The sequence below is a fragment of the Phacochoerus africanus genome, chromosome 3, assembly GCF_016906955.1.
Source record: "Phacochoerus africanus isolate WHEZ1 chromosome 3, ROS_Pafr_v1, whole genome shotgun sequence".
NCBI lineage: Eukaryota > Metazoa > Chordata > Mammalia > Artiodactyla > Suidae > Phacochoerus > Phacochoerus africanus.
Window position 1 is genome coordinate 131,531,997 of NC_062546.1, and position 15,495 is coordinate 131,547,491.

The 15,495-nt window shown below is 45.4% G+C and overlaps 1 protein-coding gene across 3 annotated transcripts in view; it reads left to right on the forward strand.

Moving 5' to 3' along the window:
* TANC1 (tetratricopeptide repeat, ankyrin repeat and coiled-coil containing 1) overlaps positions 1-15,495 on the forward strand; it is a 244,305-nt gene that overhangs the window by 153,085 nt on the left and 75,725 nt on the right. For all 3 annotated transcript variants that reach the window (XM_047772674.1, XM_047772673.1, XM_047772675.1), the window contains 2 exons: positions 4,358-4,488; positions 5,501-5,687. In XM_047772674.1, coding sequence (XP_047628630.1) covers positions 4,358-4,488; positions 5,501-5,687 — 318 coding nt within the window. The remainder of the gene's footprint in view (positions 1-4,357; positions 4,489-5,500; positions 5,688-15,495) is intronic.

Sequence of the window (15,495 nt, forward strand, 5' to 3'; positions counted from 1 at the left end):
TATAGGTATGCAGTAAAGAAATGGAATTGGGGGGGAATAAACCACCTCTTTTACCTCCAAGGCGTTCAGCAAGTAAGGGAAGATGAGAGATCAGTTAGTAGGGTAAGGAGTATGTATGACTGTGTTCATACTTATTATTTCTAAAGAAAAGGGAGACTTTAGTAAAATTGAAGACTTAAAGTTTCTACAAGTGTGGGTCACAGACTTCAAGAGTTCCCCAAGACCCTTGCGAGGGGCCTGTGAGGTCAAAACTCTTTTCATGATAGAACTAAGATACTTCCGTTTCTTTTGCATCATCATTTGTAGTGATGATGCAAAGGCAGTTGTTGGTAAGACTTCTGATGCCCTCGTACACATCAAAGTAGGGGCACCTGCTATTCTAGGGCTACATGTGGTTGGTCTTTTTTACCATCACACACTTGCATCAGAAATAATAATGCACTGAACAGTGTCCTTGATGAAACTCTATAAATAAGGAATTTTATTAAGTCTTGACCCTTGAGTACCCATGTTTTTCACATTCTGTGTGACGAAATGGGAAGTCCGCATAGAGCACTTCTGCTGCATGCCGCTGTGATGGCTATCTCCAGAAGCACATGTGTGATTCTTTGAATTGCTGACTGAACTAGCCATTTGTTAAAAAGTGGAACATCATTTTTACTTGAAAGAACAACTGACAAGTCATGGTTTGTCAGAATTAGATATCTGACATATTTTCTCCAAAAAGAACAAAATAAGCATGTCATTTCAATTATAAAACAAAAAAAGGGGGGTTCTCATTGTGGCTGAGCAGTAATGAACCCAAATCTTATGCATGATGATGCAGGTTCGATCACTGGCCCTGCTCAGTGGGTTCAGGGTCCGGCATCTCTGTGGCTGTGGCCTTCAGCTATGGCTCAAAAAAAAAAAAAAGATGAAGTCTTTCTCTACAGCCCTCATCCCACTGGTATTGGGGAAGGAAGAGCCATTATTGATGAGTGACTTAATATTAAGTGCACAAATGAAAGTAGGCTCTATTTAGAGTGTCCCATTGAATTTTGGTTCGGGAGTCATTAGCTCAAAGAAAATCCTGTCTGTTCACATCTCAATGTTTGGTAACTGACCATGGAAGGGAAGATACATTTCCACTTTACAGTCGAGTGTAACAGGGTGAGTTCCTTGGCAGCTCATCTCCCCAGAATGGCAATGTCACGTGTCACCCAGCGGTCGTTCTGCCAGAATGAAAAGTTCAGTGAGAGAAGGCTCTGTGTGTTAGGGAAGGAAAGATGTGGACAGCTTGACATGGATTAAGGAGTTAAGACTGAAGGGGACTTCTGAGGGGAAGGTCACTAGGATGACATTTCGGTAGAAAGAATAACATGAAAAGACGGCTGGGAAGCTTTTGGAAGCAAGAAATTGTGGCTTAACGGGTGCAAAAATGGGAATAAAGAACATCTGTTCATCTATCCTGAACCTGGGTGGCGTTTTGGAACTTTGGCAGCAACAAAGTCCAGGTTGAACGGTTAAGAGAACAAGTTAATCGTGCATGGGGGTGTCTCTTGTCTATTGAGACATGAAAGCTGGAATCGCCACTGCCCCCCAACTTGTCTGAGAGGAGGTTTGGGTGACCAGTTGTCTTTGGATGTGTGTTTGCATGTGTCTGTGTGTGTGCGTCTGTGTGTTAAAATGAAAATCTTGACAATCTGGGGTGTCTGTCTGCAGAGATGGTGTGGAAGCAGTGGTAATTCTGTTGTCTCCACCCCTCGCAGGACAGAATGAGCCTTCGGCTGTGGCCTTGTTTGTCATTAGGGTCAATTTTGTGGCAGCCCAGCTTGTGAAGTTGCCAACTGGGAGTAGTTTCTGGCACTTTCCCTGGAGCATTTCAGGTTGAACCAGAAGCTCAGAAGCTAGGCGTTCTGGGGCAAGTCACAATTGGGTAGCAGCATAGAGACTGTTTAGAAAAGAAAGCGGGGGGTGGGGGGGGGGAGTTTGTAGAGTAGGAAACTGCTGAGATCTGCCCCTCACCCACTTCTTCCCCTTTCCAGCTGCATCCTGTTCCCTCCCTCCGGTCCAGCTGCCACCTAAGATAAAGTTGCTGCCCTGCCTGAGCCTTGGGGCCGGGGAGGGTGGGACTGATCAGTCCTGAAGTGGTTCAGCCCTTGGGTGTGCCCGGGGTGTGCCAGTTTGGTTTGGCTCTTGTCTTCCTTTCCCCAATGCCCCTATAGCTTAAGAGTCAAAATATGGTTGGAGATCTCTGGTGGGAAGGTACCCTCTGAGGAGTGGCTTTGAGGGTGTGGCTGACTCTCCCTGGGGTGGCTCTCCCCCACCCCTAGCACCCCAATCATTTCCTTGGGGTTGGAGCCACTGCTCCTTCATGCTATGAGTTTAACTCGAATGGTCCAGAAATATCAGGGCTCTCTTAACCCAGAACAATCAATCCTTGGTTATTTTATTCTAGAGCAACTAGAAAACATCCAAGCCCAAGCCGGGAAACAGCTCTTCTCACTCTAAACATTGGGAGCTTTTGAGAGCAAGCAAGGGAGTGGGAGGCTTTTCCTTCCTTGAGGATACAGCCTGCCTGGTTTCCCTTGTAGCTGTCATCCTGGGAGTGTGACTTAGCAAAACTGGGAATGTGGGTGAGGATAATGCAGATGGTCTTCTCAGCTCTGCTTATTTTGATTTTTTTAAACTCTTGTATGCTTCTGTTTTTTCAATTTAACTTTTATTTTATATTGGAGTATAGTTGATTTACAATGTTGTGTTAGCTTCAAGTATACAGCAAAGTGATTCAATTTTTTAATTTTTTATTAATGAATTTTATTACGTTCATAGGTGTACAACAATCATCACAATTTTATATATGTATACATGTATATGTATATACAAACACACACACACATATCCATTCTTTTTCACATTCTTTTCCCATATAGGTTATTACAGAATATTTAATAAGAGGTCCCTGTGCTGTACAATAGGATAGGTCCTTAATGATTACCTATTTTATGCATAATAGTGTGTATATGTTAATCCCAAACTCCTAATTTATTCCTGCCCCTCTTTCCCCTCTGGTAAGCATAAGTTTGTTTTCTAAGTCTGTGATGCTTATTTTGATTTTTGTGGTTCCTTACACAAGGCAAAGTTAGCACTGAACTTAGGTGATGGTCTTGTAGCCCAAAGGTAATATCGCTAACTTGTTATTTTTTCCCTTATTTTATTTTTGTAAGATCTATTATCTGCTATCTGCAGATTTGCATATCCAGGGAAAACTGGTTCATGAATGTATGAGTGTAGGTACCTAGATATTAACAAAAAACAGCAAAACACTAGTTAGAACTTCAGAACAATATGCCACCTTTAGTTCATTGTGCATATTGCACAACTAGAGGTAGCATATTGTTCTTAAATTCTGACTTTTGTAGGCACGGTTTGCTTTACACATTACTTCATCCTCTGATGGATGCTGACTTGAAACTATGAGAAAGGCATTAAAATGATGTGACTAGCATTTTATCAACCATAATTAAGTTCCCTTAGGCTTTGTATACAGGGTTAACCTACAGTTAACATTTAAATCAAATCCAACAGTGAAATTCTCTTGAGTGTGAAAAGCAAGATGACCAGCCTTAGGGAGACTAGAGAAGGGAATGCCTTCTGAACATAGCCTGTGACCTTCAGGTGAACCACGCTTCCAGCATTACTGTGCAGCATGCTGAGAACACAACTGACTTTTCTTCATCTCCCTGTGGACAGAATGGTGTACTACTGGGTCCTGTCTCTTGGGGTCCAGTTCCCTGGGACTTAAGATCTTTGTTTCAGCAGGGATCCCTGGTGATTGACCCTGGGATTGGAATCCTGGTTTTGACTTTCACTCCTGTGGGGTGTGCACAGCAAGTTTCCACTGAAATGGTCATGCCCCTGTCTTGTTTAATGAGAGCTTGGGTTTCAGTTTTCCCCCAACATCTGCCAGCACGAGAACTTGGGTTTTACTTTATTTCAGCCTCCTCTGTGGGCATTGAACACTGTGCTCTTCAAAAGTAAGATGAAGCATAGGTCTTGTTCTACCTTTGGTGTTTGAAGTATCTGTTTTTCACAACATAGAAAGAGAAACTGCTGACAGATAATGACACTGTGTTCTTCTGATTCAGGTCACCTGTTTCATGCTTTGCACTTGGAGTTTCTTTTTTACTGTTTTTTTAACCTGTCACAGCCTCTTAATTAGAACGTATTGCTGGAGGACAGGCAGCGTTGTCTAACTTTGCACGTTTCATAAAAATACATGCAAGCACCAGACAAGCAGCTGTAATGCCAGCTCCTCCAGATGTGATACTGAAATTCCCCAGAGGGGCATCTTCATTGTTTTCTTTCTTTGTTCCAGAAGCAAAGGCTGATAATGAACCAAGCTGTTCGCCAGCAGCTCAAGAACTGTTGACAAGGCTGGGATTTTTACTGGGAGAAGGCATCCCAAGTGCCACACATATAACCATCGAAGAAAAAAATGAAACCATGGTAAGGCCTGTGGAAGATGCTATGTGTCCTACCTGCTCAGAGGATGAATGAAGGCATCTTTCTCCCTCCAAGTGGGAAAGTCATCGTTCAGACCACATGAGTCTAGGACACTGTGTATTGAAATTTATTTCAGCAGTTTGTTTTTGGGTTTGTAGTATGGGGAGGTGGGGAGAAGCAGAGGGATGAAGAACTTAGGAAAATGTCTGCATTAACCTTCTGGTCACCACCCGGAGAAGAGCAGCTAAATGAATTAAAGTGGCTGAGAGAATTCCTCAGTAATAACACTACTTTTATCTTTATGGCGCCATTCTTTTCATCTGGCTGCTTGGGTAGCCGCTTTTTTATCGCTTGAGATTTTGGAGGGTCCATGGGGTGAGGAAAAGATTTATCCTAAGATGAGCAAAGATAAAATAAAATGAGATCAAATGGCTCATCTACCAAAGAGCACCAGCTTTCTAGAGAGCAGCAGCCTGCCGCATCCTCAGTGAGAAGTGTCAGAATAGCAATGAGGGGCCGGAGCCACTGCCCCCAGCGGGGGTCTCTGCAAGGGTGTCATGCGTTGCTGATTGAGATTGCAGAGGCCACCAGTCTCCTTCCCCTGCTCCCAGAGCCTATAAATCTTCAGGAATTGAGTTAGGTTGCATTGCCGGTGAAACAACACAAAAAACAGAGTTCCCAGATTTCCCGCGCAGAGGTCAAAGAACCCATTTGTCTTCTGCAGGCTTTAAATGAAAGGAAGTCTGCCCATTTGCTATTTCTGCTTTACAAATGAGCATTCCCACTCAATTATGTCTAAGACTGTGATTTTCAGAAAAGAAAGGATCACAAGGGAGGGGAACAGAACAAGGAGATTTCTCTTAAGATTTGGAAGACAGTGTATACACTAAGCTCCCTAGTTTGAAAAGGAAAAAGGACTGTTTTCCATTTTGCTGTTTGTAGTTTCACAGCTTTAGCGTCAGAAGCCAGGGATGTAGCATGAAGCCGTGCTAACTGTCCTTCGTTCGTCTTTCAGTGCACAGCCCTGAGCCAAGGCATTAGCCCTTGCTCCACACTAACAAGCAGCACCGCGTCTCCTAGCACCGAGAGCCCCTGCTCCACCTTGAATAGCTGTGTCAGCAAGACGGCAGCCAACAAAAGTCCCTGTGAGACCATCAGCAGCCCTAGTTCCACCCTGGAAAGCAAGGACAGTGGAATTATAGGTAAGAAGCTCACTGCTCGGTCGTGCAATGCCTCCGTGCATTTCAGCCAGAGCATCATCCATCAGGCACTTCTTAGGAGGATCTCAGCAGGGTCTGCAAAGGTTGGCCTTGCCAGGTCCACCCTGTTCTTTGCAGACAGCACTAGCTCCACCAGCAGGTGAGAGGATAAAGCGGTGGCTTTCACATTCTTTGGTGTTTATTTTATAACCCTGGGCTCACTTGGTAAAAAGTTTCCCAGTTCAGGTCTGGCCTGTGAAGTTACAAAGATTTTCCTCCTCACTGAGTGATTCCCTTTGATGGGGAGCTGGTCTGGGTAGGACACACGGCAAGGCAGTGAAATCCCTGGGTATTGAAGAAGTCATCCCAGCCCAATCTTAAGGTCATTGATCTGCTCACTCATTTCCAGGTGTTTGTTCTTTAGTTTCTTATAATGGCATCTGACCATGTTTGGAGGCCAGGGTTTTCTAAGGAAACCCATCTGCCCCTGCATACCTGTGTCCGTACTCACACATTTGGTGCAGTTTTGCTGAGCTGAGGGTCTGGAGACACAGAATGTAGTCCTGGCACTTAGGCTGCTTGGCTACATGACTTCTGCAACCCTGGAAAGCAAGGGCAGTGGAATTATAGTTAAGAAGCTCACTGCTCGGTCATGCAGAAAAAAAGGAACTCTGCAGTTGAGTTCTTTGCTCACTTCTTTCCTTCTCAAAGGAAATCAAAATTAAGGCTTCTGATTAGTTCAGGCGTTTCTAGTCCTAGGTGCACGTTAGAATCAACCAGGGAATTTAAGAACCCTTATTTTTACATCCCATACCAGACAGAGTTGCATCTGCATTTCTGTAGGTGGGCCTGGGTGCCTGTGTGCCCTGGTCTCCAGCCCCTGTTGGGTGACCTGTTCAGGTCCCTTCTGCACTGAGGCCATACTGCTGTCCAACACCAGTGCCCTGCCTAGCAGCTCAACCTCTTTCCTCTTGCTGAGGGATCCCCATGTCTTTGGGGGATATATTACATTTCATTGCGAACGGAACCCCACTTCCTTCCACATTTGCATGTAATCAAATGCAGTGACATTTGAGGTCTTTATTTTCTTCAGTCACCTGCCATTTTTTTTCAAGTGTAATTTGAAAAATAAGCTGCAGGCTCATCCCGTTTATAATAGGAGGTTGCCCCAGAAGGACCTGTGTGATGCCTGGGACTGGGTGGCAGTGGTACCCCCCTCACAGTTTTATGAGGAGCCCATCAGCATGAGGAAGGTGGCCTCTTCCTTCAGTTTGTACTTGGGTCAGGGCCTGCCATGGATTTTTGTCTTAATTGTCTCGTTGAGATATAGTTCGCCTACCATAACATTCACCCATTTAAACCACTAGTGGTTTGTGGTCTGTCAGAGCTATACAGCCATCACCGCAGTCTGATTTCAGAACATTTTTACCACCCCCAAAAAGAAAGCCTGTACTCTTAGAAGTCACACCTCATCCTCCCCGCTACCCCTCAGCCCTACTCAATTGGTAGTCTGCTTTCGATCTCTAGAGATGAGCTCATTCTGGACATTTCGTGTGAATGGATGCTTGTCGTTTTTGTAGCAGGTTTGAATTCTTTTCACTCAGCCTCCAGCCCTTCCAATGAGCTTATTTTGCTAATTCCCCATTCTTATGTCATTCCGCTTCCCCACCTGCTGTTTTGTCTAACAGATTCTCCCCAGTGTTACCACTATTCTCATGCCCCATCTCTCTCTAAGCTGAACACGATTGATGGGTCTCTGGTGTTAATTCTGTGATAGCCTGGTGACTTTTCTTTTTTTTAATTTTTGTCTTTTTAGGTTCACACCTGAGGCATATGGGAATTCCTAGGCTAGGGGTCAAATCAGAGCTGCAACTGCTGGCCACAGCCATAGCCACGGCCACACCAACATGGGATCCTTAACCCACTGAGCATGACCAGGGATCAAACCAGCATCCTCATGGATACTAGTCTGATTCCTTACCTCTGAGCCACCACGGGAACTCCAGGTGACTTTCCTTACGGCGTTCTTGGCCTTCTGCAGTGTCCTCTTCTCCGTACAGTTTGTCTTCCTTCAAGAAGTTGGCCAGTGCTGCATATTTTTATTTTGACAACTTTTTCTTTTCATTCTGTGTTCTGGCATTGGCATCACCTCTGATTATAACCCAGCCCATTTCCTGTTTTGACGGAAACCTTTTCAGTGACGGAAAACTGCCCTCATTCCTTCATTCATTCATTCTCCCTGTCTTTTTCTCTCTCTCATGGAGAGAGAGTGCTACAATTTTAAAAGTGTTCCAAAGAGGGAGAGGGAAAGTTTCTGGTTGGTTTTCTATGTTGTCAGTGAACAATTGCACTCCAGGAATATTGAGGCTCTTAATTAGTATTTGATTGAATACAGTCCCAGCCGAGCCCAGACTGTTAGTCCCCCATTACGTGCTCTCCATAGCATCTCAATATTTTCAACTTACTTATTCTTGTTTTATTATTTACTTTTGTCTCTGTATGGCTAGGGGCTTTCATCTATAAGATTCCAGCTTTCTCCTGGACTCCTGGCATTGTGCCAGGAATGAGAAATTAAGAAAAGAGAATTGTTGCTTCAGTCAAGTAGCCTTGAAGGAGGGGATGGTTTAGTTGGTTTCTAAAGAAGCTGCGCGGGATTCCCATTCCAAATCGGCATTTCACATCTCTTAATGTCATTTGTATTTTAAGTTGTATTTTGTCCTTGGAGTTAAATGACACATTTCACGTCATTGAGGCTGCCCTTCATTCCTTGGCTCAAGTCCTTGTGTTGTGTTCTCTCCACTCAGCTGAACATGAAAAATGGCTCAGTGTGGCTCAGTGGTTTTGGCTTAGTGGTAACGAGCTCCACTAATATCCATAAGGACATAAGTTCGATCCCTGACCTCGCTCAGTGGGTTAAGGATCTGGTTGCTGCTGTGAGCTGTGGTGTAGATCACAGACGCGACTCTTTCAACAGTTGAGATGACAGGGGAAGGAAGTGGGACATGGTTCCTAAGTCCCTCTTTCAGGGAAGGCACCCGCGGCCCCCATCTTCGTGAGATGGTGCTTTGGGCCTGGTTAGCTGATCTCCTGCAGGAAGAGAAGACGGTAGGCAGCTGAGAGGGAAGTACTGTGCTGGTGGCAGTGTTCCTCCGTTCCCTGTCCTCCAGTAGCTGCAGAGTTAGAACCTGCTGCCAAGGGCCACATTGCAGGTGTGGTCGGGAGGAGAGGGGAAAAAAGCATTTCCTCTCCAGGCCGACTTAGGCAAAGTTCTTTGAAGAGGTGGGCGTGGTGGGGCCAGAGGAGGGAAGAGCTCTCTCCTGAATCATTCCTGGGTGCACAGCTTCCACAGCCTCTTTGGGGAACAGCGACCTGCGACTCAGGTGTGGTTCTGTGATTGTGGGGGTGGGGCGTGTGCTTCTTCTACCTAAAGAACATGTCTGTTTTCATAAGGTGTAGCCTGGGAATGGCAACCTTTGGGCATCTTAACTGTTTTGTACAGTAAAATATTCAAGAACACAGTGATCCCAGTGGGCAGAGATGAAGGTGAGATATTTTGGCTTCCTGCTCGGGAAGGCCCGGCAGCCGCTCGTAAAACAGGCTGGTTAAGGTTCACGTTCCAAATTACACAGGGCCTGGAGGAGGGAGGAAGAGGCTTTCCATTTAATTTTCCATTTTAAGTTGTTTAAGATTTGTTGATTCATGGAGTTCGGGTTGGAATGGCAAAGGTTTGGGGGTGGGCAGCTGCCAGGGCCTTACAGGCTTCGGGGAAGCTGTAGGATCCCATCCAGGGCTCAGACCAGAGTTCCACATGCAGTATTAGCACGGTCTATTTAAGAGAATTTTCAAGCGGTGCTAAGCCGTCCTTAACAATTCCTGGGCCTCCCCCTTACTATTTAAGCTGACTTCCGTCATGCTGATTCTATTCAGTCTAAATATTTTTGCCCAACAGATGCCGCGAAGGGAAGCCTGTGTTCCCACATGCCCAGGCAGCTTTCTCAGGCTGCCACAGGATGCCCTGCCTGGGTTCTGTTTCTACTGGTTTTGATATATTGGAGGTGCAGAGACTTTCTTTTTGGAGCCGCTTAGTAGAAGAAAGAGCAGGCTAATGACCATTAGAGGAATTTATTGGGTCCCTTCCAGTCTCAACCTATGGAGCCCAGGGTTTAGCAGAACCCTCCCCACCCCCTGCTCCACCTTCACTGAGTTATGCACTTTATCCTGTTTCGGGAGGTCCAAGTTCTTCCAACAATACATGTCTTTAGAAGTTTAATAATTCTGTCATGTAGAAATGGATGGAATTAACAATTCCCTACAAATATCTTTTTTTTTAAGTTAAATTCCTTACTCTTTACATATTAAAAATCATTGGCAATACCTAGAAGTTACTGTCTCATTTTTCAAATTTGCAATGTGAAAACCTTCCAAATGTGATGCCAGCTGTCCTCAGTCACCCTAAAGCAGATTTTCAGTTATACATTTTGAAAAGGAAGACTTTGTGAAGAAGTAGCTTTTAAAGGTAGTTCCTGCACGACTGAGAAAACATTTTTTTCTTAGTGACACTCCCTTGAATGTAACTTGCTTCTAACTGTGACACATGGAAATTGTAGACTGTATTGATTCCAACTTAGGAAAAAAAAAAAAAGTACAGGCATGCCTTAGGAATACAGGAGGATCCATCCCACTCCACTGCAATGAAGTGAGTCACACCAATATTATTTTTAGTTTCCTGATGCGCATGAAAGTTTACACTATGCTGTAGTCTATTAAGTGTGTGATAGCCTTATGTCTAAAAGAAAAAGTGCATTACGTCTAAAAGAAAAAGTACATACCTTAATTAAAAAATGGTTGTTAAGAGGGAGTTTCCGTGGTGGTGCCATGGAAACGAATCTGACTACGAACTTGAGGTTGCAGGTTCGATCCCTGGCCTCACTCAGTGGGTTAAGGATCCGGCGTTGCTGTGATTTGTGGTGTAGGTCACAGATGCGTTCAGATCTGATGTTGCTGTGGCTGTGGCTGTGGCATAGCTCCAATTAGACCCCTAGCCTGGGAACCTCCATATGCCACAGATGTAGTCCTAAACACACACAAAAAAAAAAAGTTGCTAAGAAAAGCTGACCATCATTGGTGCCTTCAAAGAGTTGTAATCTTTTCACTGGTGGAGGGTTTGAAATATTTCAAGAATTACCAAAATGTGGAGTTCCTGTCGTGGCTTAGCATAAACAAATCCAACTAGGAACAGTGAAGTTGTGTGTTCCATTCCTGGCTTTGTTCGTTGGGTCAAGGATCCAGTGTTGCCGCGAGCTGTGGTGTAGGTCAAAGACACGACTTGGATCTGATGTTGCTGTGGTGTAGGCTGGCAGCTGTAGCTCCAATTAGACCCCTAGCCTGGGATCCTCCATATGCCACAGATGTAGCCCTAAAAGCAAAAAAAAAAAAGCCTATTCTTGCAGAATAGAGTTGTGGTTGCCAAGGGGGAGGGGGAGGGAGTGGGGTGGTTTGGGGGCTTGGGGTTAATAGATACAAACTATTGCCTTTGGAATGGATTAGCAATGAGATCCTGCTGTGTAGCACTGGGAACTATGTCTAGTCACTTATGATGGAGCATGATAATGTGTGAAAATAGAATGTGTACATGTATGTGTAACTGGGTCACCATGCTGTACAGTAGAAAAAAAATTGTATTGGGGAAATAACTATTAAAAATAAATAAATAAATAAATAAATTACCAAATGTGACACAGAGATGCAAAGTGAGCAGATACTGTTGTTGGGAGCACCTCACACTTGTTCAATGCAGGGTTGCCACAGACCTTCAGTTTGGGAAAAAAAAAAGAAAGCAATTTCTGTGAAGCATAATAAAATGTCATATGCTTATATGTGTATTCATTAAAATCTGGGTGGAAACCAATCTGATTTAAGAAAGAAAACATCACTGAAAAGAGTGGACTTCTTGATTTAAAAATATTGTTTAATATTTGTTTCTGTCCATATCGTGATCTGTATTGGGTGTGTCTGTTAATTTCAAAGAAATGGGCTATTTCTCTATTTAGGAAGAAAGAGAATGGATATGAGATGAGGAGAAACAAACAAAACTCAGCTTTCCTGTCCAAATTTAGAACAAGAGTAAATCCTTCCTATCCGTCACTGATAGATGTAGCCAGGAGAAGATTTCCAGGTAGCAATTAAAAAAATTCTGGCAGAGAGAAGCCATTAAAAGTCAACCATCCCTTGCATTTCCTTTCTCTGCCATCTGCTCTTACCTGCTGACATTTATAATCTCCAAATTACTTGTGTGGTGTGCCGGATGCGTTCCCTCTTGAAAGCTGGTGTTAGGACAGCCCCATGAAGGGCGGGGAGGGGATGTGAGTGGGTGCTGGCCACACCTCACCCCACCACCTCTCCAGCTGGGTGTGTCTCGACCGAGCAGGTGTGTCCTCCACCTGCCCTGCTCCCCAACACCTGAACCACTGCATTCCACCAGACCAGGAAGCTTTCAAGGTGATTAAGTGCTCAGAATTTGAAAAGGGTAAAGCAAGAACTCAGGCTTCTACTGGCTTTCCCTTTTCTCTGTGGGACAGGGAGGGAGCTTACGTTTGCTCTCCTCCTGCTCACTTTGAAGCTCGGAGGCAGATAAAAGTGTAAGCATGGGAGTACCTTCGCTGAAGCATTGCTCCTGCAAAAGTGGCTTGCAGTGAAATGCAGGACATTTGATTAGTATCCTGCTGGTGCTTGGTAGAGTTTGATAATATTTGTTTTTCTGCCCGGTTATTTAGGACATAAAAAAAAAGTTGCCGTGGGCCAACTTTTATTTTCCAGGGTCTCTCTTCTCTGCTTCCTGGGCTTGTAAAATGAAAGTGATTCCAGAGGTAGATTTAGACCTTTTATTTCCTGGACTTTGTGTCCTAAGGGAGATGATCAGGTGCAGAGAAAGGCACACAGAGGAATTAATTTTACTTTATTTTCATTTTTAACTTGTTGTAAATCCTGCCCTTTTGATTTTATGCTAATTCTGCTTTGTTGCCACCTGTATTGCCCTGCTTGCTGCTAAATTGAAATGCTTTGAAATTGATTTGGTAATAACTATTTAGAGTGTTTCAAATTTGTGTTAATATTCATTTTGCTACATTGCCTGCAATTTAAAAAATCATCCTTAATTATAGCAGCTTTTTTTTTTTAATCTCTTGGGTGAAGGAGGAAAATTTGCCTTTACATATATAATTTGGTAACGTACTTAATGTGGGAGAAAAGTCCTTGGTGATGATGCAAGAAAGCAAAGCGCCTGCTATACTTGTATTCAGACCATGGTTGGATTCTTGAGGCTGTTCTGTGAAGCATTTATTGTCGCCAGCTGTATACCAGGAGCACATTTGTTCAGTACTGGGACAATAAAGAGTGGTTTCCTGCCCTTGGAGACTTTGGTGAGTTGTCAATTGCTGAAAAAGCTTTAAAACATGGCAGTGATTGGCATCTCTGATGGCAGGAGTATGCTGTAGGTGCATAATAATACCAACCACTAATAGTGCCTTGTGCTTTTTTCTGGAAGAGTCTGGAATCTTGTGGAGTCATTGGACTAAGAAGTTGCAGTGTCTAGGCCTCCAGTGTACCAGTTATGTGAAGCTTTACCAGTACACCGTGTTGTGTTCTGTTGCTAGAAAACTTCCCGTTGTGTAAGTTTGCAGGCTGTTCTCTGGAGGCTGCTACCTGCCCTGTCAGACTGAGTCTGGGCAGCGTGACCCAGTGAGACTGAAGTTGGGCAGTGTGGGGATGTGTGGGCGAGGCTGAGGTTTGGGTGCTGTGGATTGTCCTCCCCTCCCCCACCGCCCTGCCCCAGCTGCCCCTTCAGGTGTGACCACATGGCTGTGGCTCAGGTCCCTGGCCTCGCTGCATGTCATAGCAGAGCAAGCCTTGCGCAATGCAGTGAGCACTGAGCTGGAGATTTAGGACAGAACTCTGTCACAAGCCAAAGCATAGAGCCCTTGTGCACAGCCAGAAGGAACAGGGCATCCCGGCGGTTACACAGGGCTGGCCAGAGGAGCCTCGAGCTGCTGTCCATTCGAAGTGGCAGGAGGAGAAGCCAGAAAGCTCGCTGGAACCGGAAGTAACTGAGGCCGCCCACCCTGTGTCCTGCCTTGAGTGCCTTTGCTGGAGCCGCTCCTCACTGGGCTGAGGGAGGTGAGAGCAGACACCCAGGCGGGCCAGTGTCAGACTTGGTTCCCTGTGGTTTGTTCGGGTGTGGGTGGCGCCAAGGAAGAAACACAGTCTGGCATCTGTGGTTGGATAGCTTCATTCAGGCTGGTTCTTTCCTTTTGTCGCCCAGGGAGATCTAGAGTGTGGCATGACAGTGCCAGGAGAGGACTAGGTGGTAGGGATGCGGCTCCCTCGAACTTGCTTTGATCTCCCCCCAATCTTGGTAGATGAGTCTTTGCTTTCAGAAATTGTTGGTGATCTTTAGGCGGTCAGGTCAAAGGAGGCGGTGTCTGCAATAGTTGGAGTTTCCTTTTTTATTCATGTCTTCCCTTCTCTCCCTTCCTAAGCAACCGCTCTGTTTCTTGTTTGATCTTTAAATCATTGGGCCAGTGTTTTAACTTTTCAACTCTTCCTGTCAACCATTAAACTGGATTTAGACATTGAAAGCTGTTTGGTTTTTTTGGTGCTACTTTATTTTTCTTCAGTGGTATGGGGAGGAAAGCATTGCTGAGTACTCATGATATACGAGGCACTCTGCCTGTGCCCTTCTGTCAGTTTCCTCTGCCCTGCACTAGCTCCCTCGGTCTTTGCCTACACACAACAAGGATTTGGAGGTGCAGGCCAAGCAGCACAGAGTGGCGCTGGGATAGAGCCAGCGGGCTTCATCACGCAAGGATGGAGGCAGGCGGTCTGGCGGGAGATTGTTCCGGCTGGGAGGTGCTGCAGCACCGCCAGGATAGACCCAGTGGTCTTGCTGCACAGGGGTGGAGAAAGACCGTCTCTCCAGGGAGGAGAGATCAGCTCAGGACAGGAACGGATCTGGGTCAAAGGGAATTTCCCCTCAAGCCGACCCCACAGTGTAACAGCTCTGACCTGGGCCCTTTTAATGAGCAGTTCCAGTCCGTCGCCCCGAGCAAAAAAAAAAAAAAAAAAAAAAAGATCTTGCTGGTTGCCTCGGAGGTCGAAATCAAGGGTCGGGTAGCAGTGTACAGCAAGCTTTATTTATGCCCTCAGAGAGAGTGGGCCTTCCTGGGGTAGGGACTGGCCCCAGCTGCAAATGGGTCTTTCTTTAATATCTCTATACCTTGGACCTGTTTGGGGACCCCTATTCTCTTACCCCACACCCACCAATTTCCTGTCCTAATCCCCCTGCACCATGCGTGGGTAAGGGCTGAGTGTTATTTTGATCTCTGTATGGGGAGGGCACGTTTTGTTTTCGTCTTTTTTTTTTTTTTTTGGGCTGTACCCTTGGCATACGGAGGTTCCCAGGCTAGGGGTCGAATTGGAGCTGTGGCTGCCGGCCGACACCACAGCCATAGCAATGCCGGATCTGAGCCGCGTCTGCGACATACACCACTGCTCAAGGCAACGCCAGATCCTTAACCCACTGAGAGCAAGGCCAGGGATTGAACCTGCATCCTCATGGATGCTAGTCACATCGTTTCCGCAGCCACAACAGGAACTCGGAGGGAGGGTGGGGGCATTTTGATCCTCTGATTGGTTCTGGGCAAAGACTCCTTATTTGCATGGGAAAAAGTTTATAGGGAGGTGCTCCAAAGAGCATTCCTCTGGTTCCTTTGTGTGTCATTGTTTGAACACAGGCCTCCTCTTTTTGGTAGCGATA